This window comes from Bactrocera neohumeralis, unplaced genomic scaffold (assembly GCF_024586455.1).
Source record: "Bactrocera neohumeralis isolate Rockhampton unplaced genomic scaffold, APGP_CSIRO_Bneo_wtdbg2-racon-allhic-juicebox.fasta_v2 cluster09, whole genome shotgun sequence".
Classification (NCBI taxonomy): Eukaryota; Metazoa; Arthropoda; class Insecta; order Diptera; family Tephritidae; genus Bactrocera; species Bactrocera neohumeralis.
The window spans coordinates 32,874,529-32,899,673 of record NW_026089622.1 but is presented as its reverse complement, the minus strand read 5'-3'; the positions used below and the strand labels follow the sequence as shown (position 1 = coordinate 32,899,673).

General features: G+C 36.7%; 2 protein-coding genes across 2 annotated transcripts in view; both read left to right on the top strand.

Moving 5' to 3' along the window:
* The window catches only part of LOC126764244 (uncharacterized), a 480,626-nt gene that overhangs the window by 195,079 nt on the left and 260,402 nt on the right, over positions 1–25,145 (top strand). The window lies entirely within an intron of this gene.
* LOC126764044 (dnaJ homolog subfamily C member 16) overlaps positions 1–25,145 on the top strand; it is a 384,131-nt gene that overhangs the window by 130,835 nt on the left and 228,151 nt on the right. Inside the window, exon 5 of the mRNA XM_050481781.1 lies at positions 1,455–1,669. Within this exon, the coding sequence (XP_050337738.1) occupies positions 1,455–1,669 (215 nt within the window). The remainder of the gene's footprint in view (positions 1–1,454; positions 1,670–25,145) is intronic.

Sequence of the window (25,145 nt, the reverse complement as noted above, 5' to 3'; positions counted from 1 at the left end):
CGCTTGGAATATCCAATTGGCGCCACGTAGCGAAAAGGAGAAACGACTGGCGCGCTGTTGTTAACTCGGCTATAATCGCGTAAGCGGTGTCTACGCCAATTAAGAAGAAGAAGAAGAAGTATGTTGCAAAATATTTTTTTTGTTAATTTTTTTGTTCAAATATAAATTAGTTATATTCTCGCCTTTTCTCGCGTGACAATTTTTTATAGTTTTTAATAATAGACATACATATTTATGGTATATTTATCCGCAGCTAGGATGTCTTTTAAGATTGAAAGTCATAAAAAAATAAAATAAAATGTTTCTTTAAAATTTTATCAATTACTTATTTTTTGGCTTTAAGTACTTCTGGCGTAAAAATAATGACCCGACGTTATCTTTACGATAAAATACAACAGCAAAATTTGCCTAATTTGGATGAAAAACTAATTTATTTTGAAAATTACCTTTTTGCCTGTTATGGTGACACACCATAAAATATAAATAATTTGAAACAAACCTTTTGGTATTTTAAAACATCCATCAAAGAAAAATGGTCTAAAGCACACAGAAAAGAAGATGTGTTCCTTAAAACGAATGAGTGTTGGTTAACCGAAACATTGGAACTTCCGACAAATCTTGGAAATCGACCGGGCCGGCAATCAAAATCATTTAGTGTTTGTATTATAGTAAAAGAACTAAACCCGGAAGAACGGAAAAAATTAGATCTACGTATTTTGAGTAAGGACGCCATAGTTCACGCAGTATACACCACACTACAGGGAAAGAAAAACGCTTCGAAAATACTTCGAGACATTAAAAACTGCTTTCCGCACAGGTGCTTGTGATTGTTAATTGTTAATAATTAATTGATAACACAGTTACGTGCTTATCTATACGAATGAAGGCATCCTTTGTTCCCTTAACGATAATGAAAGGAATTCCTTAAAATAATTTATAGGTGGGGTTGTGATGGGTAGGGCGTTAATTATTTGTGCTACCTTACTTGAATATATTGATTTCAAGTGGTGTGGTTTAGTGGATGTTGGATTTTGATTAAGAGGGTTACATGGGTTTGCGAGTTTCAAAAAATAGATTTTTTGTCTTATTAAATTCTATAACAGTTTTGAGAACTTGTGCGCTAGTCATCTTTAAACGCGTTTTTCTTGAAACTGTGTTTTTGAAGTCTGTTTGCAAGATTTCTTGAGAACTACTCTTCATGACTTCATGATTGCACGAATGATTTTTTTCGATTACAACTGTTTGAATAAATATGTGCCAAAAATCCAGTTTTCAGTTATTTTCCTTCGTTTAAGTTCTAGGTTAAATTTTTTTATTATGATTCAATCTCCAGCACAAACTTGGTTTTGTACAATACCCAGTCGAGTGCAGCAATGTAATTGAAATAAATGTTCTAAATTTTTTGCAATTGTATAAATTGTTCTTTCCTCATGATATTTATATTTTTTTTACAGATTCATTGACTTGAATGATAGCAGAAGTGAACAAATTCAAAAACTGTTCAAGATTAGTTCAAATCTCGACACACTGCTAATGTTTAATGAGGATTCCCGCAGACCACGAGCAAAGATTTCATTGCCTGAGATTCCGGTTCAAACATTAAATGACATTATTTCTTCAAATCAATATCTTTCATTACCGAGACTCTCATCACAACAAGTTATGGAAGGTAGGTACATATATGTTCTGTTCTTAAAATCTAGTTAGGGAGACTAATATACAGGTCAATTATTAAATAAGTAATGTAGTACCATATTTGTTATTAAACACTCTTGAAATGTTATTAGGTATCAGTAGAATTAATAATATAAATTGAAGACAGAAATACATTTATTCAAAACTAATAGGCGTTGTTACGACTTATTAGGTTATTAATAATTCTGTACTTCTGCTAAATTCTTTAACATTTTGTCTAAATGAATACTATAGTTATCGATGCTTGTACTATATACTAGTTATCTGTACATAAAGAAAGCGGATTTCAGTCTGTTCATTTTGTGATGAACCAAACCAAAAACCAAACTTCTTTTGGTATTACCAACCACAATTAAGTTCAGTCGAAGTTCCATTAATGTTGTTAATCTAAAAAGTAAATATTTGACAATTAAATTCAGTTATTGCTCACCAATATTTAACTGATATTAGTTTTGAGTTAACCTACAATGACGAAAATGTTGACTCCAAAACTGATGTGCTGCGTACAAATCTGTGATCACTCAAATCGTTTAAACTGCGTAACCTAAAATAAGTCAAAGTTTTATTAACATCTATAAGCTTTTAAATAACTTTTGCTGTATATTCATAAATTATTTTCGTTTAATTAACAAAGCATTTTGTTTATTGCTAAATGAGATGAAGGAACATTTTCACAAACAACTCTTTATTTTTTTGCTGAGGTTAGTTATCAAAAACCGGAAAACTATTTACTATTTCAGGAGGTATTAAATATTATGGAACAATCACCATATTTGGTGATTTTGATTAAAACCCAAATGACTGCTTATATTTTTGAACTGAATGCTAAGATAATTAAAAAGTATATAAGTTATTTTTAATGATAACTTCCTAAGCAACATTTATTAAATAATGTTTAAGGAAAAAAATCAGTAATTATAAAAAAAACATAATAGAAACATAAGGCAAGTAATGGAATTGCCTGATTATGAAGCAACTGAATCGCAGACCTTGACTTATGGCAGGGCGCATTGTCCTGTTGGAAAACTGCGAAGTTGTATACAGACAACGCAAGTCTTCCTAAAACGGTGCAAGATGATTTTTAAAGCAGTTCTGCTATACTACAGAATCTAGCTTGCCCGTTATCTGCACTATAGGACCAACACCATTCTTCGTCAAGCAACCCCACACCATAACACTCCCCCCGTTGAACTTAACCGTCTTCCTTGTATACTTTGGGTCTAATTGGCGCCTTTCGATTATTGTGTGTAACTTTCGGCTTTTTTAAACTTTGGCTTCCCTGAAGGCTGTTTTGCAACAGTCGCTGTCTAACAGTCCTATTGGCAATGTTTTCGCCATATTCCTCGTGCATTGAAGCTCGTATTTGTGAGGAAGTTGCGAAACGGGAATACGGTTGCAATAAGGGAATCTACTTATTTTGTGGTCTTTTTGCGTCCCGTCTAGATCTCTTTTTATTTGCAAATGTTTTATTCTCACGATAATCTGAGAGCGTTTTGAATTTTTTCTCCAGAACTTCTAAGACAACAGACAATTTAACTAATATTTTTTCCGTCCTGGAACATGTTCCATATTAGGCGCCTTTCCTCTTCACTAGAGCTCATGCAATGTCCCATTTTAAATATTTTACACTGCTGTCTATTAAAAATGTTACTTAAAGCTAATCTCGTAAAAAAATTACTACCTTAACTTTAAGGTCGCAAACGATTTACTAAAAACTTTTCTGATGTGACGGTGTGCTAATTAAAAAGCCAGCTTGATTTTCACTGATGAGTGATTTATAACGGCAAAATAACAACGTATTAATGTGCAAAAACTGGTTTCTTAAAGTACCGTTATCTTCCATTTTCAAGCAATACTTTTGAAAGATGTAAGGGTGTGCTAATTAGCGTGCCACCGGTGTATGTATTTACATAAACAAACATTTTTATATATTTATATATAAATTCTACGAAAAAATGCGGCGCCTTACAGAAGGTTTCAAGACCGGAGTATACTCTTGTAGAACCCCCAACGGTGATCTAGTGACCGATGCCCAGATCATACTTAAATTATGGAGGGAACACTTCTCCAACCTGCTGAATGGCAGTGAACGCACAACGCCAGGAGAAGGCGAACCCGATTCCCCAATCGATGACGATGGAGCAGACGTTCCATTGCCCGACCATGAAGAAGTTCGAATAGCAATTACCCGCCTGAAGAACAACAAAGCGGCGGGGGCCGATGGATTGCCGGCCGAGCTATTCAAACACGGCGGCGAAGAACTGATAAGGGGCATGCATCAGCTTCTTTGTAAAATATGGTCGGACGAAAGCATGCCCAACGATTGGAATTTAAGTGTGCTATGCCCAATCCATAAAGAAGGAGACCCCACAATCTGCGCCAACTACCGTGGGATTAGTCTCCTCAACATCGCATATAAGGTTCTATCGAGCGTATTGTGTGAAAGATTAAAGCCCACCGTCAACAAACTGATTGGACCTTTTCAGTGTGGCTTCAGACCTGAAAAATCAACAACCGACCAGATATTCACCATGCGCCAAATCTTGGAAAAGACCCGTGAAAGAAGAATCGACACACACCACCTCTTCGTCGATTTCAAAGCTGCTTTCGACAGCACGAAAAGGAGCTGCCTTTATGCCGCGATGTCTGAATTTGGTATCCCCGCAAAACTAATACGGCTGTGTAAACTGACGTTGAGTAACACCAAAAGCTCCTTCAGGATCGGGAAGGACCTCTCCGAGCCGTTCGATACCAAACGAGGTTTCAGACAAGGCGACTCCCAATCTATCTCCTGTGCGCATTGGCCACGGCGAATATCGCATTCGATGGAACGATGAGCTGTACGAGATATACGACGACATTGACATAGTTCAGCGAATTAAAAGACAGCGGCTACGCTGGCTAGGTCATGTTGTCCGGATGGATGAAAACACTCCAGCTCTGAAAGTATTCGACGCAATACCCGCCGGGGGAAGCACAGGAAGAGGAAGACCTCCACTCCTTTGGAAGGACAAGGTGGAGAAGGACCTGGCTACGCTTGGAATATCCAATTGGCGCCACGTAGCGAAAAGAAGAAACGACTGGCGCGCTGTTGTTAACTCGGCTATAATCGCGTAAGCGGTGTCTACGCCAATTAAGAAGAAGAAGAAGAAATTATTCAACAAAGAAGTTCCTTTAAATACTGTGTGCGGAATTTTAGGTGCCGAAACGTTCAGAATGTTTGAAAATGTCTTCGGTGATAGTTCTTTGCCGCGAGAGTTAATGCCTACATTCTGCACATGAAGCAGCACCGCATAGCAACAAGCGATAACACCATGCTTATCACGCCACTTTGGTACTTTTCCATTGGTGTAACTACAAAACTACAGCCAATACTTCTATCTTATTGGCAGCAGATATCCTCGCTTCGTCTTTTGTTTAGTAGAGTGTGTAAGTCATATGCAAGTTAAATAAAGAACGCTTCTCTTCGGCTAAAAATATTTTGTTTATATATTTCGAGACCCGGAAATATTAATTGGTGCCCAACGTGGAGCGCAACAATAAACGGATTCGCGTTACCGCCTCAACCAAAGGATATAGTTCTGCAAATAAATGAATCCTGTAGAGGATGTAACTCAACAGTCCCATAGAAGGACATAAAAACCTAGAGCATATAAAACAAAAATTCTATAAAGGATATAAAAAATACAAAGTGAATATAATCAAACAAAGAAACAAAAAATTTGAATAATAATAAAATGAATGCAGATATAATACCATTACAAAGTGTCCCGCTTCAGGAGAAATTACATGCACTAGAGGCATTGAATTCTATTCCGCCAGAACCAGTGCAAGAACAATTATGCCATTACGCACAACCAAACGACGTAGATTTTAACATATTTAAATCTTTAACAACATTCAGTGGTGACTATATCGAATATAGAAACTGGAGGAAGATGACCACCACACTAATGGACAGAATAATAATGTTGCAGGGACACAACATATACGCCCAGATTCTAATAATAGTCAGAGGAAAAATCCCAGGACGAGCAGCCCAAATCCCGATCAATAACAACACAAAAATGAATTTCTACGATATAATTGACCGACTTGACGACTCATATGCAGACCAGCGACCAAGTTGTACGTATTAGAAGAAGATATGATGCGTATCCAACAGAAAGAATTACCGCTCCATGTGTCTTTTGATCTACTAAACTAAGTATTGAATGTCATTTTATCAAAATATGTGGTTGAAGCTATAAACAAGGAAATGTAATCTAAAGCCATTCAAAAGTTTATATCTGGACTTCGCAGCGTAGCCATTAAGAATGCATTATATTCAAGAGCCTGCACAACACTAATGGTAGCTTCTGGAATCGCACGTACAATGCAACATTATGCAAGACACCAGGCGCTCAGCAATCGCAACAACATCATCAAAACCCGTTTCGAAAAGCAGCACGAGTCATCACGAATCAATTCAGGAGAACCAGAAAAGGTACAGACGCCAACTTTCACCACAAGGCACAGAGAGTCAACCAAATAAATGATGGCATGCAAGATATCCTGTCATTATACAATGAGTCACCAAGCGAGTACACCATCCAGAAGCATTGTTTATAAGACGACACGGCCTACCAACCTTACAGCGCACAGCACCAGTCCGTGTATATACTTTTAGACTCAGGTGCAACTAGAAGTTATATAAAAAGAGATTAACCATACGCTAGTAAATTGTATTAGATAAACCTATTAAAACAAATACGCTACATGGTAGTTCAATTATAACTCACAAAAGGGAAATATAATTAGTTGGAGACATTTAAATTTTTATGAAATTCATAAATTAAAAGATTTTGATATACTATCAGGAGAAGAATCCTTACGGAAAATGAAAGTCATAATAAATCTATTCGAATACTCTGTCACTTTCACAAAAGTGTCGAATCACTCAAAAAACGAGAAGTTGAACTACATGACTTAATACAAAGTAGTTATAAAAAATAACATTTGCCATATACAACTACAGTTCAAGCAGAAATTAGAACTGAAAGTAACGACCTAGTCTGGGTTAGGCAATATCCTTACCCATACATTGATCAAGATTTTGTAAAAATAGAAATAGGGAAATTATTAGAAAAGGGTATAATTAAAGAAAGAAGAAGCCCATACAATGCACCAATATGGACAGTTTCTAAAAAGGACACTGACGAGGAAGGCAAACCAAAGAAAATAATGGTTATAGATTTCCAAAAATTCAATAAAAGTACGATAGCAGATAGATACCCTATACCGGACATAATTATGACATTACAAAACCTAGGAGAAGCTAGGTATTTTACAACCTTAGATCTGGAATCAGGATTCCTCCAAATAATAATAAAAGAAGAAGATAGAGAGAAAACTTCATTCTCAGTTAAGTTTGGATTAAAAAATGCACCTTCTATATTTCAAAGATATGTTGACGATATACTTCGTTCGTACATTGGTATATGTGCATTTGTATATATAGATGACGTACTGATATACTGGACCACACCCGAACAGCATATTAGAGACGTTACCAATATAATACAGGCACTCCAATGCCAATATGAAGATATCTAAGGAAAAGTCCAAAATTTTCCAAACACAAAAAATGGGAGAATTACAGAAGATCCGTCAAAGGTTTAAGTTATAGATGGGTATAGAATACCGGAAAATCTGAAAGATTTGCGCTCTTTTTTGGGGTTAGCCTCCTACTATCGCAAATTCGTTCAAGACTTCGCACAAATTTGTAAACCACTAACCATTTATTTACGAGGAGAAAACGGTAGCATTTCGAAAAATAAAAGCTCCATTATAAAAATAAACCTAGACAATAACGCAATTAAAGCAATGAATACTATTAAAGAGAAATTAAAGGAATGGGTAAAACTATACGAACCAGATTTTAAAAAAGGATTTGATTTAACCATAGACGCTAAAAATTATGTTATAGGTGCGGTATTAAGTCAAGGTAAAAACCCAATAGCCTTTATATCTAGAACTTTAACAAAAACAGAACAGAATTATTCAACCAACGAGAACTCTTCAGAAATTAAGAAATTATCTCTACGGAATAGCCGATCTAACAATTTAAAGAGACCACCAGTGAAAGACGGAAAAATCTAATGGAGGAATACCGTGCTAAATTAAAATACAAACCACAAGAAAATGTAGTCGCGGACGCACTTTCACGACACACCAATAATACCTCCGAGGCCTCAATGCACTCGGCAGAATCATGCGATATTAGGAATATAGAAAACATAAAATCACTCTTTAATTCCTTCAAAACACAAATTGAATTAATACAATCAGATGACGATTTACTAGAATCTAATACGCCATTTCCGAAACACGAACCCTTTATAATAAAAATTTCAACGATTGAATATAGAAACACAAATTAAAAGATGCTTTGCTAAAGAAACAGAAGGCAGAGAGAATATACTACAATTTGCACACAATAGAGCGCATAGAAATGCTAAAAACAACTACAAAGAAATAACAGAGACCTGTTATTGGCCGACATTAAGAAAAGACGCAGAAAAACTATTAAAAAATTGTACCAACTCTACTGAAAATAAATATGGCAGAAAACCAATAAAGCAAATAATAAGAAAAACACCAACACCAAGCTTAGCAGGCACATCCATACAAATGGATATTTTTTTAAATTAAAAATACAAGATATCTCTTAAGTATATGTCGATACTCTAAATACGCATATTTACACAAACTAAACACAAACAGACATTTCTATGAAGTCTTAGATGAAGTAATTATACAAATATTCCCACAATCTAACGAACTCATGTCAGATAACGAAAATGTATTCGTCGGAATAGGCACGACAGCTCTGTTAAACAAACTACTATACTATACGTACTATAGCAGCAGACAAGAAGAGTTCGCCAGAGGAAGAAATATTTCAGGCTGTCAAAGAATACAATAGGACAATTCATTTAGTCTGTGAAGAAATACCTATAAATATGTTTTTTAATTTTGAAAAGAGTCCAGAAATCGCGGAAAGAATAAAAAATAAACAAATTTATATGCTAGAATACCACAAACATCGAGATTCAAACACGTAGTAAAAGAAAACCGTGAGGACACAGTCATAAAAACCAAGGGGAGGGTCGTCCATAAAAATAACATTAGAAATGTTCAAAGTAATATCATTGATACAACTGTACCTTTAATTACAAGGACTAACATTGACTAATTTAGAAGGAAAGAAATTCGTTCCTAACACACACAGATCCTTCATACACATACAAGGAAGAAAATTATTTATTCCATATGGTAAACTTAACAACGATATTAAAACGCTACGAAACTATAGCAGAATCCACGATTATGCAGTCGCAGAGACAGGACTCTTAGATGACATTGCATTAATTAATAGGATTGAAGTCCTCAAGGATCAACTCTTAGTGTAGTGTAGTGTTACTAAGAGGACTAAGAGAGCATACGATTTTCTAGCATCCATATTTAGCTTTATAACAGGTGTACCCGATCATGACGATATGGTTGAGATAAAGTAAAAGATTAACGATATAGTTATAAATGACAACAAACAATTTATTATTACAACGAGTGAATTTTAAATTGTTAAAACAAAAACTGATACTACAAGAAGTACCATACATCGTGAATTACTAGATGGAACACCCGCTATTAATTTTGCAAAAAATAAAAACGTTTACTCGTCAGCAATAAATATCGACTAAGTTCAAAAAATAATGAACAATGAACAAACAGAAATTCCAGTCATAGATTTATTGGAGTATTCAGATATATTTGTTGGTATAATTTCCGACACATATGTATGTATATGGGGTATTCCATACCAAATCGACCACTTTTGAACCCGACCCCTTTAGATTTTGCTGAAACTTATCCATCCTTTTCTATCCTTTGAAAAACATTTTTGAGAATTTTTTCAAAATTTTTTGTCCGACTTCAAAAAAGTTATGAATTTTTCAAAAAAATGGCTTTTTATTTTCAAATAGTCATAACTTTTGTAGAAATTGACTTTTGGGGATCTTTTTTTTTAATTTGTTTTTGAATGAACTTTTCGAAAAAATACACGAAAAAACTTAACACGATCAATTATATAAAATAATCGGTTTTTTTAAGTAAACTCTTCATTTTTTTTTTTGATAGTTCGCCACTTTTTTTTTGTTTTTTCCTCAAAAAAAACTTCAATTAATTTGACAACTATCCCTGCTAATCCCGGAGTGGGCCGATTTTTTTTTATATTCTTTTTTTATTTATTTCATTTTTGAAAATTTGACAATTTTTTTTAAAATAAATTTTGTTGGAAGTTCGCTATTTGTTTTCTTTATTTTTTTTCCTCAAAAAAAAAACTTCAATTAATTTGACAACTATCCCTGCTAATCCCGGAGTGGGCCGATTTTTTTTATATTTTTTTTATGCATTTAAAGGGAAAATTGTAAAATTTTCAAAGATGAAATAAATAAAAAAGAATATAAAAAAAATCGGCCCACTCCGGGATTAGCAGGGATAGTTGTCAAATTAATTGAAGTTTTTTTTTGAGGAAAAAACAAAAAAAAAGTGGCGAACTATCAAAAAAAAATGACGAGTTTACTTAAAAAAACCGATTATTTTATATAATTGATCGTGTTAAGTTTTTTTTGTGTATTTTTTCGAAAAGTTCATTCAAAAACAAAAATCGAAAAAAAGATCCCCAAAAGTCAATTTCTACAAAAGTTATGGCTATTTGAAAATAAAAAAGCCATTTTTTTGAAAAATTCATAACTTTTTTGAAGTCGGACAAAAAATTTTGAAAAAATTCTCAAAAAGGTTTTTCAAAGGGTAGAAAAGGATGGATAAGTTTCAGCAAAATCTAAAGGGGTCGGGTTCAAAAGTGGTCGATTTGGTATGGAATATCCCATATACTTAAATATCCTGTCATTATTAAAAAATGTAAGAAAATTAATATTAGACCCATTAATAGCTAGTTGTGAAAATCAATTTGTACCAATAAATAAATGTATCAATAATATGAACAAATATCTACTTATATGTATGTAAACAAGCAAACCCAGATAATTGTACAATACCCATACTAGAAAGTAAAGAAGCCTACTCTAAAACAAAAGAGAAAATAAATGACCCAATTAAACAAATAAGTGAAGATAACATAATTGTAGAAGGAACACATGTAATAACACTGGTCAACAAATTTGTAATTTTTTTGGTCACATGAAAATTTATATCAAATTTTGAATATACTAGGGCCACCAAATAATAATATATCAATGAAAAATATAATAAATATATAATAATATATCAATAAAAAAAAATCATGTTTTCTTGTGACATCAAAACATATATTTTCGTAAAAAGTACAAAATGCAGCCACACTTACAGAATTATTTCCTAATACCAAATAGATACTTTATTTGGCTTCTGGTAGGTCCCCTTTAAGTCTCCAACAATAGTCTGCTAGCATTCCTGGACACCATTTCCCTTGATAACGCTTCTCCATTAAGGAAATGTCTTGATGGAACCTCTCACCTTGTTCGTCACTCACAGCACCCAAATTTGCCGGAAAGAAATCCAGATGAGAGTCCAGCATACATATGTATTTTCAAGGACGTATTACACCCCAAAGCTTTAAATGATATCATAAGTTCATTTATTAAATCTTTGTAATTTTCCGCTTTATGGTTACCTAGAAAATTTTGAACAACATTTACAAAACATTTCCAGGCGAGTTTTTCCTGATCATTCAGTTTTTCTTCAAAGCTCTTATCCTTCATCAATTGCCGTATTTGTGGGCCCACAAATATCCCCTCTTTGATTTTCGTCTCGCTGAGCTTAGGGAATTTCTCTTTTAGATATAAAAATCCATCTCCATCTTTAGGCATAGCTTTTACAAAAAAAAAACTGGATGTGATATAAACAAAACTGTTTCATATTTTTAATGAGGGTACACCACCATAAATAAAAATCATACCAAAGTTCATGTGACAAAAACAGTTTTTAACAGTGTAATTAATAAAACTTACGAAAGAACAAACCTCGTACAATTTGTTAAAACTATAGAAATAGATTGCGATGCATTCCATAATCAGAAGAAATTGATGAATTTGTAAAGCTACACACAGAAGAAAGAATAAAGACATTGGAAATTTTAGAAAGTAGCTCAGAATATAAATTTAGCAATACACAAAAATTACACGCTTTCCTAATACCATTTGAAGAACATGACCCAAACTGAACCTGATATGGCACCGTGGACTTCTTCCTTTTCGGAAAAATGCATTTGCCCATGAAAGGAAAGTGTTATGCAGACGTAGAGGCCATTCAAAAGGCTTGTACCGGCATACTGGCCCAGCGAGCTGAAACACTCGTTCGACATGCTTTTGGACAGTGCAAAAAGCTGTATAGAAGCAGAGGGAGACTATTTTGAATAAAACATTTTGATTTTTGTTTTAAAAGTCCTGTTTACTTTGGAACACTTCTTGTATAAGTAATTTAACTATATTAAAATGTAAGATATTAAGGCTACAAAAGAAAACACAAAAACGATATAGAATACAAGGAATAGGGCATCTAATCAAACAAAATCCCATACTCCTAGTATAAAGAAGTAACTTTATTTCATAAGAGAGGGGGAGTTAATGCCTACATTAAGAACTCTGTACATGAAGCAGCACCGCATAGCAACAAGCGATAACATCATGCTCATCACGCCCCTACTACAGCCAATACTCTTATCTTATTGTAGCATTACTCATGTATAAATGGAGGCAGCAGATATCCTCGCTTCGTCTTTAGTTATTAGTCTTATATTGAGTAAGACATAAGCAAGTTAAATAAAGAACGCTCCGCTTCGGTAGGGCTTAAAATATTTTGTTTATATATTTCGAGACCCGGAAATATTAATTCGAGCAAAAGTTTTTGATTAGTACAAATTATTCAAAGAGAGTGAACTACGCATTGACGACGAACCACGTCCAGGACGGCCATCGACATCAACTGGTGATAATTACGTCAATAAAATAGAGAAATTAGTGCTTGAAAATTGACGATTAACAGTCAGAGATTTTCTCTGATTATCACCGCTTGATGTCGATGGCCGTTCTGGACGTGGAACTGACATTATTGGAATATCGGAAGGATCTGTAAAAATCATTTTGGAAGATCGTTTGGGCCTAAGAAAAGTGAAAGTACGATTGGTTAAAAAATCACTAAATTTTTTCAAAAAACAGCGTCGCGTAAACACTTGTGAAACAATACGTTCTAACTACCAGGAAGTCATGCAACATATAATTACTGGCGATGGGTCTTCGCTCTATGCTTATGACCCGGAAACAGACGATCTATCGGCCGAATCTCGTGCAAAGGTGACACGAAGTGAAAAAAACCACTGAAAGCAGGTCAAACGGCATGGCTATGTTGACAGTTTTCTTCAATTATCGAGGTTTTCCGCGCTCCTTATTCCTTCCGGCCGGTCAAGCTGTCAACAAGGAATACTATTGAGTGTTATGCATCGACATTTTTGACATACAGACATACCATTATAAGAGAAGGATTATCTTTTAATTTCAGTTATATATATCACACACTGCCCGACATTTTCGATTAAAAGTCAACTATAGGTACCGGGGTCTAAATATTTGGTACGTAGGTCCGTTTTTATTGGATTTAAACAATTTTTGGTGATAACGAATCAAGTGAAATTTAAAGTGTTGTACTCATTTGGTTGTTGTAGCTTAAGTGGTTTAGGATATATTTACATTAAACTTGTGAGAGGGCGGGGCCACTCCCATTTTTTTTTGTTTAATTTTTGCCCGCACCTGGCCCTTGCTACTGCGATCCTTTGTACTAAATTAGTTTTATATCTTAATATAGTTCTTAGTTATGGCACTATACATATGTATTGTCGGTTAATGGCAATTTGTGGGCGTGGAAGTGGGCCATAGTTACTGCCAGATGGGGTCTATAGTTACTCCCAGATCAACAAACCTGCATACTTGCTCCAAGCTAAGTCTTTGTATTCCGTATGAAGTAGAGTCTACAGATCTACGGGAAAAGAACATCGTTTTACATTTTTCTAGATTCAATGGCATATCATTTCTAACATACCAAGAAACTAAAGTTCTTAAAGTCTGTTTGCAACTGACATCTTTCACTATTTAAAGTATATGATTTAAAAAAGTTTTATATTGTTGGCATATATTATAATAAAACTCTTGAATACTTAATAACAGATGATATAATATATCATTATTAAATAACAAGAACAGAATTGGACCAAGATGGCTACCTTGAGGAACGCCTGAAGGGACATTAATTAACTCAGAAAAATTATCTTTAAATATAACTTGTTAAGTTCTATTACTAAGATTAGAAGTAACTCATTTTAGAAATATCGGTTGAAAACCAAGAAGATCCAGTTTATTCAAAAGAATTGAGTAGTTTACTTTATCAAAATCTTTACTAAAATCTACGTATATAACATCAGCATGCTTATTCTCCCGAAAGCCCGTTGATAAATTTGTATTCTAGCAAATTAGTTACTGTGGATTTCCCTTTATGAAAACCGTGCTGAGAACAAGAAATTAGTGGAAAAATCCGGAAAGTTATTTCGTTTTTTATAATTGCTTCAAAAAGTTTAGGTATTGCTGATAACTTTGCTATTCCCTTATAGTTTTCAATGGATGACCTAAATCCACTCTTATGTAAAGGAATGATAAATTACTTCTTCCATATTGATGGAAATAAGCCTTGCTTAAGAGATGCATTAAATAGTTTTGTTAAGGGTTGGTATATATGTTCATATATTTGGCACAGTTTTTAGGGAAGCATGGGGGAATCATATCAGGGCCATAACTAATTGATTGTTTAAACATATTTAACTGATATAAGACGTCTACTTCGGAAATGGTAGGTGCATTAATTACAGAAATCGGACATAACTTGTGCTGATACTGAACATTTTTAGGAGAGTTAAAGGAGTAATTTGATTTAAAGAATTCAGCAAACATATTAGAATTTGTGTGATAGTCACTGGACATAGTAGACTTATATTTCATCCCGGTCGGAAAATTAGATATTTTGCATTTGGAGTCGACGAAGTCATAGAAGGATTTTGGATTACGTATAATATTATTTTTTTACTTTGTTTATGTAATTATTAAAACATATTTTGTTAAGCTCAGTTGTCGACGCAAGTTAGAATATTTTGAATAGTCTACAACGTAACCAGTTTTTTTAAGTTTAAAAGCACACGATGTTTTAGTTTTTAATTTACATAACCCTTTCGAAAACCACAAATTAGAACTTACTCTGAGTAACAACACATTTCGGAACATATCTTTCAAATAAATTTAAAATAGTTTCATTAAAATGACTATATTCAATATTGCCATTGTCATCTGGCCAAGTTGAATTAGCTTTCACAAAGTTGGAGCGAGAATAAAGGTCTTTTGTATTATTGTAAAGTAAGTTGGCTATGATTTCGATATTAATTTCCAAATCAGCATGATAACGGTTTACCGACCGTTGTGACATAGATACCTTCTTCACCCTCCTTGGCGTTAAAGTCGCTCAGCACGATTTTGATATCGTGGCGGGGGCAGCTCTCATAGCTGCGCACCAAGCGCTCATAGAAAATATTTTTGGTCACATCGTCCTTCTCTTCCGTCGGGGCGTGGGCACAAATCAGCGATATATTGATGAACTTCACTTTGATGCGGATTTTGGCCAGACGTTCATCCACCGGGGTGAATGCCAGGACTCGGCGTCGGAGTTTCTCTGCCACCACGAATACCACACATTATGTGCGCTCCTGTATATGGCCACTGTCCCGTCCATCACATTTTTTGGACGGTTTTGATGTTAGCTTTTACTCTAACGAAGACATCAACCAGTTGGACATCGACACCTTCCAAATTTGGGGAGCGGACATTCCAGGTACATGTCTTTAAATCATAGTCCTTATTACGTTTGCCATTGTCTACCTCAAAAGAGGGGTCTTCCATCCGTGGCTGTTGTTTCCTTTTCATTGACAGTTGTTTCTACATGGCGGGTCCCAAACCCAGCGCAAATACTCGCTAGTCGAGTAGAATAAAGCTATGCACATTTCCATAGCGAGCCGCTTGTTTCAAGACCGACGCTCGCTTGCAGTCGCACCTCTGGTGAGCAGACGCTGCAATTAGACTTTAGCGAACCTTTAAACCGAATATATTGAAGTGGCTCTGCTGAAGCTTCTTTTCTTTTAGCCGTGACTCCATGCTCCACACGGTTTGGCTAATAAATCTTACACAAGGGTTACTAAAATTTCCAGGGTTCGTGGCGAGTCGCAAGAGTACGTATTGGGTATAGCCATACGACCGTAACTGCTTACCCAGAAGCATGACTACACCCCATTTAACAGAAAACAAACCAAAACGTACATTTCCATATGAAAAAAATGGAAATACGACTGCAGTGCCAAAAAGGAACAGTGGAAAAAATTCAAACTATAATGCACAAAACGAGCGCGATATATGTAAGTACAAAACTAAAATATAATTACAAAAACCGGTCAAGCATTTAAATCACCAAAACAAAATAACAGCAAACAACATCATTCACATCAAATTGGGCATTAAATAGGCATTGTGGAGGACTGGGAGAGGATTCTACAAGACTCTCACAAGAGCACGCCCAAAACCCCTTTGCGGAAATTAAATTGAATCGTATCGATTCCAATTCATTGTATATATATTTTCATATACATACTAGCTGACCCCGCAGCCGTTGCCCTGCGTGAAATTATGTGTTTTGAAATGAAAAAAAGTTGAAATTATATTTTGTCGAAAATGATTTATTTACGATTTTTCTAAATTTTTTTATGTAGCGCAACTTAATAAACATAATTTTTTAATTTCTGTTCTGGTGCGTAAATATATAGAGAAGATGGGTTTCCAACTCGTCAACACACCACATATATCTGGCCGTGTGAAAAACATAGGATTTCCCGATTTCCTTGTGTCCTGTTGATTGTCAACGCAAGGGCAATTTTCCCTGGAAATTGAATACCTTTGAACTGAAATGGCTGTCCCTTGTATTCGATAACTACGTCATAATCATTCGGATTCCATTACACAGTTTCGGCGCATGAAGATTGTGAAACGTAATAATGACAGATCCAACTTTAAGACGCAAATGATGCTGGGGCAGGCTTGGTATGGTATTTGGAAGCTCCACTGGATAATTTACGGTTTCGTCTTCCTTGTCAAGACGATCGATCGATTTATATGAGCGCAAACCTCCCGGAACTTGACATTGAATCTTCCAGTTTAAATCACTAACATCGGTAATTTTGGCAGCTAAAATTGCTCGTGCACTCAAGCTATCGCAGTTACGATAATTTGGCCAATGTTCGGATAAACATTCGTGATGAGTTCATCTTCCGTTGAAGTGAATTGACAAAATGGAGGTGAAATTGATATCAAACCACTGGAAGTATCAACCGAAATTTGCCCATTTCCAATTCTTAGCGAATACAATGTAAAATGTCATCGGCAATGTCATTTTTTCGTATCCCATAATTAACGCGAATTTAAAGGCTGATATGTCGAAATGATCTTCGCGAAAAGTATGCGAACTTCAGTGGCATGCGAAGTACTATCGCATTGTCCTTCGTCTATTTCCAGTGATTATCATGTTCCAGCAAATGCTACTGCTGGCATGCTTCTCAAAATGTTGCACACTCTGTACCATTCACAATACGCGATGACTTAAATGAAGTTGAACCGCGAGACGCAAAATCGTCGGAAAACTTTCATGTATTGCAAAAGTACAAAGCGCTTTATTGCAGTTCACACATCGACCGATTTGATACTGCTGATCTCATATCGTTCAAGGCGAATAACCGCTATGTTGCTTTCTTTGGTGACGTACTTGCAAACGTATTTGATCGATTACACCAATCTGCAATATTCAACATTGACATGAGTTTTGACCCATGTGTTGTCAACTTCGATGTGTTGTTAACGTCGATATTCACGCCTCTAAATGCTAAATGTTCTGCCATTGTCGTCTGGTGAGTGACGCCGATACAGTTAATATCCATCATTTTCCATTCCCGTTTCCGAAAGAAAAGCACATGAGTAGTGTTTCGTGCATTTATTGTCAAACATACAAACCAAAGTGGGATTGTAAGGTTCGCAAGGACCATGAATCATATTGGTTTTCACCACTTCGTATAATTCTGGATCTATCTCTGTATCAGGAATTTCCGCTGAAATGATTTCATCAATTTGATCTGGTGTAATCACCATCCGCATCCAAAGAAGAATGTGTGCGTGCGGCAAACCTCTTTTTTGCTACTCAACAGAACACATTCAGCATCTAACAGCATCATATATACCATAGGTTGCTTCAAGATAAAGACCATCAAACATCGCAGCTATTGTTTAAAAAGTCGTGCTGTGATATCGTTACGATCGCTAGCTGATTGACCGCGATCCATAATTCCGCACGTATGTAATCGCATTTTGGGAGTACTTCTTGTCTTTCCTTGGGCTGCCATACGTTGATGGCAAAAAGAACGCCGACCAATATTAGCGCCACCTCTTCGTGGCTTCGTAACAAATTTCAATCTGTAATTGATCACATCGTCTCAAACATACATAAAGTTTTCACTGAATAATTTTCAATAATTTTTCCTTTGGATAGCCGGAATAAAAAAGTAAGCGACCGCAATTGAACGATTCAAATAATTTACAAATCAAAATATTGAAAAACAAAACAAACAAAAATTGAAAAAAATGTGTATGGAAAATGTTACTTTTTGGAATTGTCCAATTTTCCGACTTCTCCTCATGAAAAGTATAAGGTATTTTGTTTCTAAACCTTTCCCGATCCACAACAAACAACCTTTAAAAATTTTATTAAGATTGGTTCAACCGTTCTCTTAGTGTTACTAACAAACAAACATTCATATTTATTGTAACGTTTGTAAGGGGAAAAGAAAAGGGCTGTTTTTAGGAGTTTTTCGGAAACTATTCGAATTTTTCTCGCCGTAAAAACCATCCTTGAACTTCAACAAACATTTAAGAAAAAGAATTGGCCAAATTGGTCCAGGCGTTATTGAGTTATGCGCGTAGATACATTTTTGGTATTCATTTTTATTTATATACATAGATGTAGCTTTAAAAATTTGTACATTCCGCTTAAGTAATAAAAAAAAGTTTGCCAAACTATTGTAATATTCGGTTTATTTTTCGGTAAAAACCGAAATACCGCTAACTGGTAAAATACATATGTATACATATATAAATATATATAGCGGGCACGATTCCGATTACTTTGGCGGAGGGGTAAAAAACCGAATTTCCGTATAAATGGGGTATGTGCGGGTAGGGGAGCTTCTCCAGAGAAGAAATATCCAAAAATAATATAGAAATAACTTTTATTTTTTAAAATATTCACGATTAAAATTTCAAAAATTCGCACTAATAACACATGGTATTTCTCTATGTTTCACTAAATTTTTTCACGTTTTTCACTATGTATATTTTAATATACACTCTAAACATTGAAATAAGTTCACATTTCACTTTTATTTTGCTATATTTTACCTAAATTTATTAATTTAAAAATCACTTAGCACACTCATCGGTGAAAAGGTTAGATTGTTTACAATTATGAGGAAAACGAGCCTTGCCACATCTTAAACAGCAAATATGTAGGATTTTTAACAATTGTTCTGTGTTTGTTTTTTCGTGTGATTCTTTTTTCTATATTAACTATAAAAAAATACTTTCTACATATGTATATGTGTAATATGTGATTATGAGACTGAAGTACTTTCGCGTAGTACTCCTTTCTGCGTTGGCGGCCTTCGGCCGCGCTTTAAAAAAATAACCCTGGTCGAGCGAATACCCGGGGTGACTGTAGTACTTTCGGGAAGTACTCCTTTTTGTGTTGGCGGCCTTCGGCCGCGCTTTAAAAAAATAACCCTGGTCGAAGGAATACCCGGGGTGACTGTAGTACCGTAGCGTAGTACTTCTTTCAGCGTGGGCGGCCTTAGGCCGCGCTTTAAAAAAATAGCCCTGGTTGAGCGAATACCCGGGGTGACTGTAGTAGTCCTTTCTGCGTTAAAATAAAAAAAATATGTATTGAGTTTCGTTATAAAGTGGTTATATTTTTTGGTTATCGTGCACTGATATGGAAACAAAATTTGAGTTTTCGTTATAAAATGGTTAAGTTTTGGTTATTATATCTGTCAGCGCTTTCCATTTATTTTTGATAATACGTTGTTTTGTATATTAGGTGATAATATATATAATATTATTATATAATATTACTTATTTGTTTAGTAAATTAATTAAAGAACATATCCATATGAATGGATAGAGAAATTTTTGGGAAAAAAGGAATTTCAGCGAATTTCCTTATTATCACATGGCAGCGCTCCATTTCGTCGTAATTCTTAGCACACACAAGTTGTTCACTACGAGTGTAAAATGTAATTTTTAAAATAAAGATTTCGTCGGTAAAAAAACTGTTAAAAGTGTAAAATGTGGATTTATTTAAAAGTTTATAGTTTAATTTAATTAATTTGAAGTGGAAAATGTGAGTAAAGTGTGTTTAATGTGGTAAAATAGCTTGTTGAAATGTTCGAATTTTGGGAATTTTTGAACTCTAAGATCGAATATCTCATAAATTAAGCGTTTGTGGTACCTATAACCCTTTATATTTTTTTAATCAGGAGGACTTCCTCTTTCCAACGGTACCTTCGAATCGCGGCGCCAAAGAAATCGGAATTGTGCCATATAGCGCTGTAATATTCGCTTTACTTTCCGGTAAAAACAGAAATACCGCTAACTGGTAAAATACATACATAAGTACACATATATAAATATGTATATATGTACATATAGTTTAAAGAATTTGATTGCCTTTAAATGCTTAGCGTTGTGTTTAAACACACAAAATATCTCAAAAAAAGTATTTAAGTATTTAAGTAAGCAGGATTACTTTAAATAAGCTAAATCAAATCAAAAGCATAAAGAAAAGATATAAAATTCGTAAATTTAAAGATACATACATATATATTGTATATATGTGTGTGTGGGAATTTGTTGGATGTTTGTGGAGACCCACGTTGGATATTGAAATAAAATGACAACATCTTTTATCGCAATTGATCTTTTTACTCGTATAATTGTAAAAAAGGTTAATTTAAACGTTCTTTGAAAATTAATTAATAAACGTCATTCGTCGTGGCGAGTGCGTCTTCAACTGAAAATTATAGTACATGTATGTCGTTTTGCTGATGCTTCTTCTTTTATACGACAGCCGTCGCTTAACCCTCTATCTGCCATCCTCCTGTACATTCGACCCGAATTTTGCATCATTGTCTTTAACCCTTGGTTTAATATATTCAACTTCTGCGTTTGTAAGTTTTCGTACGTAGTATGAATTATTATTTTTGACCTTAGTTAATTGATACAGTTCTAAAATTTAGATTTTAGTTTAAGACCGCTACCAAATTGCTTGCGTTTGATTGCCATCAAGGCATCGATTTTATACTACTGTGCTTGTGAGCGTCTGCGCTCTGAATTTTTAATATTTGTAATTTTGCTTTACTCTTGCTGGATGAGATCGCGTATTTGAAGATCATCTTTTATTCTAATCTTTGCGCCAATCAATTAAAGCTACAACAACCAATTTCGTCGGGCGCGAATGCTACAAGAACTACTACTGATAGTGTGAAAATTGATGCAATCGAATGAAACCCCGCTCACTCCTCATATTCTTCTTCTTCTTAATTGGCGTAGACACCGCTTACGCGATTATAGCCGAGTTAACAACAGCGCGCCAGTCGTTTCTTCTTTTCGCTGCGTGGCGCCAATTGGATATTCCAAGCGAAGCCAGGTCCTTCTCCACTTGGTCCTTCCAACGGAGTGGAGGTCTTCCTCTTCCTCTGCTTCCCCGGCGGGTACTGCGTCGAACATTTTCAGAGCTGGAGTGTTTTCATCCATCCGGACAACATGACCTAGCCAGCGTAGCCGCTGTCTTTTAATTCGCTGAACTATGTCAATGTCGTCATATATCTCGTACAGCTCATCGTTCCATCGAATGCGATATTCGCCGTGGCCAATGCGCAAAGGACCATAAATCTTTCGCAGAATTTTTCTCTCGAAAACTCGTAACGTCGACTCATCGGTTGCTGTCATCGCCCAAGCCTCTGCACCATATAGCAGGACGGGAATTATGAGCGACTTATAGAGTTTAGCTTTTGTTCGTCGAGAGAGGACTTTACTTTTCAATTGCCTACTCAGTCCGAAGTAGCACCTGTTGGCAAGAGCAATCCTGCGTTGGATTTCCAGGCTGACATTATTAGTGGTGTTAATGCTGGTTCCTAAATAGACGAAATTATCTACAACTTCAAAGTTATGACTGTCAACAGTGACGTGAGAGCCAAGTCGCGAGTGCGACGACTGTTTGTTTGATAACAGGAGATATTTCGTTTTGCCCTCGTTCACTACCAGACCCATTTTCTGTGCTTCCTTGTCCAGCCTAGAGAAAGCAGAAGCGGGTGTTGAGGCCGATGATATCAATATCGTCGGCATACGCCAACAGCTGTACACTCTTATAGAAGATGGTACCTTCTCTGTTTAGTTCTGCAGCTCGAACTATTTTCTCCAGGAGCATGTTGAAGAAGTCGCACGATAGGGAGTCGCCTTGTCTGAAGCCTCGTTTTGTATCAAACGGCTCGGAGAGGTCCTTACCGATCCTGACGGAGCTTTTCGTGTTGTTCAACGTCAGTTTACACAGCCGTATTAGTTTTGCGGGGATACCAAATTCAGACATCGCGGCATAAAGGCAGCTCCTTTTCGTGCTGTCGAAAGCAGCTTTGAAATCGACGAAGAGGTGGTGTGTGTCGATTCTCCTTTCACGGGTCTTTTCCAAGATTTGGCGCATGGTGAATATCTGGTCGGTTGTTGATTTTCCAGGTCTGAAGCCAATCAGTTTGTTGACGGTGGGCTTTAATCTTTCACACAATACGCTCGATAGAACCTTATATGCGATGTTGAGGAGGCTAATCCCACGGTAGTTGGCGCAGATTGTGGGGTCTCCTTTTTTATGGATTGGGCATAGCACACTTAAATTCCAATCGTTGGGCATGCTCTCGTCCGACCATATTTTACAAAGAAGCTGATGCATGCTCCCTATTAGTTCTTCGCCGCCGTGTTTGAATAGCTCGGCCGGTAGTCCGTCGGCCCCTGCCGCTTTGTTGTTCTTGAGGCGGGCAATTGCTATTCGAACTTCTTCATGGTCGGGTAATGGAACGTCTGCTCCATCGTCATCGATTGGGGAATCGGGTTCTCCTTCTCCTGGTGTTGTGCGTTCACTGCCATTCAGCAGGCTGGAGAAGTGTTCCCTCCATAATTTAACTATGCTCTGGGCATCAGTGACTAGATCACCTTTGGGGGTTCTACAGGAGTATGCTCCGGTCTTGAAATCTTCTGTAAGCCGCCGCATTTTTTCGTAGAATTTTCGAGCATTACCCCTGTCGGCCAGCTTATCAAGCTCTTCATACTCACGCATTTCGGCCTCTTTCTTTTTCTGTCTGCAAATGCGTCTCGCTTCCCTCTTCAACTCTCGGTATCTATCCCATCCCGCACGTGTAGTGGTCGATCGTAACGTTGCGAGGTAGGCAGCCTGTTTTCTCTCCGCTGCGACACGGCACTCCTCGTCGTACCAGCTGTTCTTTTGCTCTTTCCGAAAACCAATGGTTTCGGTTGCAGCTGAACGTATGGAATTTGAAATGCCGTCCCACAGTTCCCCTATACCGAGTTGTTGACTAGTGCTCTCAGAGAGCAGGAGTGCAAGCCAAGTAGAAAATCGTTCGGCAGTCTGTTGTGATTGCAGCTTTTCGACGTCGAACCTTCCTTGTGTTTGTTGGCGTGCGTTTTTTGCTGCACAGAGGCGAGTGCGAATCTTAGCTGCAACAAGATAGTGGTCCGAGTAGATGTTAGGACCTCGGAGCGCACGCACATCTAAAACACTGGAGACGTGTCTTCCATCTATCACAACATGATCGATCTGGTTGGTAGTTTTTCGATCCGGAGACAGCCAGGTAGCTTGATGAATTTTCTTATGCTGGAATCTAGTACTACAGATAACCATATTTCGGGCCCCGGCGAAGTCAATCAGCCTCAACCCATTTGGGGATGTTTCGTCGTGGAGGCTGAATTTACCGACCGTAGTGCCAAATATACCTTCTTTGCCCACCCTGGCGTTAAAGTCGCCAAGCACAATTTTGACATCGTGGCGGGGGCAGCTCTCATAAGCGCGCTCCAAGCGCTCATAGAAGGCATCTTTGGTCACATCGTCCTTCTCATCCGTCGGAGCGTGGGCGCAGATCAGCGATATGTTGAAGAACCTCGCTTTGATGCGTATTGTGGCTTCACCGGAGTGAATGATAGTACTCGGCGACGGAGTCTCTCTCCCACCATGAATGCAACACCAAACTTGCGCTCCTTTATATGGCCACTGTAGTAAATGTCACAAGGACCTACTCGTCTCTGTCCTTGTCCCGTCCATCGCATTTCTTGGACGGCGGTGATGTCAGCCTTTATTTTTGCGAGGACATCAACCAGCTGGGCAGCGGCACCTTCCCAATTAAGGGTCCGGACATTCCAGGTGCATGCCCTCAAATCGTAGTCCTTATTCCGTTTGCCATGGTCGTCGTCAAAAGGGGGGTCTCTCATCCGAGGCCGTTTAGACTTTTTCATTGGTATTGTTTTTTACGTGGCGGGTCCCAAGCCCAGCGCACAACCCTTGTAGGGAATGTTTCGCCTTCTCACTTTAGCTCGCCTTCGAACGGATGTTCTTAGGCTACCCAGAGGATACTTGGTCAAAGACCGGAAGTAGTGAGCTGCTTGAGCCATGTGTAAAAGAATCGTTTCTGGCCACTCCCAAGTGAATGGCGATCAGAGAACTTTCCTCACTTGCGTGAACTTCTACACATGACTCCATCCTCCCTCCTCATATTAGGTTGTCAAATATCTCCTTTCCGCCTTTTTGTCTTTTTTCTTTTTGTATAAAGCGCTACAGTGCTCGACGCTATGCATGATTAGATTGCATATTGCGTTCAACAATTATAGACGTGTAAACATGGAGTTCACTAACGCCGAAATTCGTACTATTTTAAAGTTTTCTTTTGTTAAAAGAAAACCCGCTAGAAAAACGTTCCGTGAGATTAATGGTGTTTTGGGGGATGGTACTCTGTCACTTCGAACTGCAGAGGAATGTTTTCGACGATTCAGAGTGGGTGAAAACGACACAATGGATAAGTCAGCCTACGGAAGACCTGTGACGACGAATGCCGATCAAATCATGGAAAACATCAAGTTAGACCGGCATGTGGCATCTCGTGACATCGCTTAGAAGAT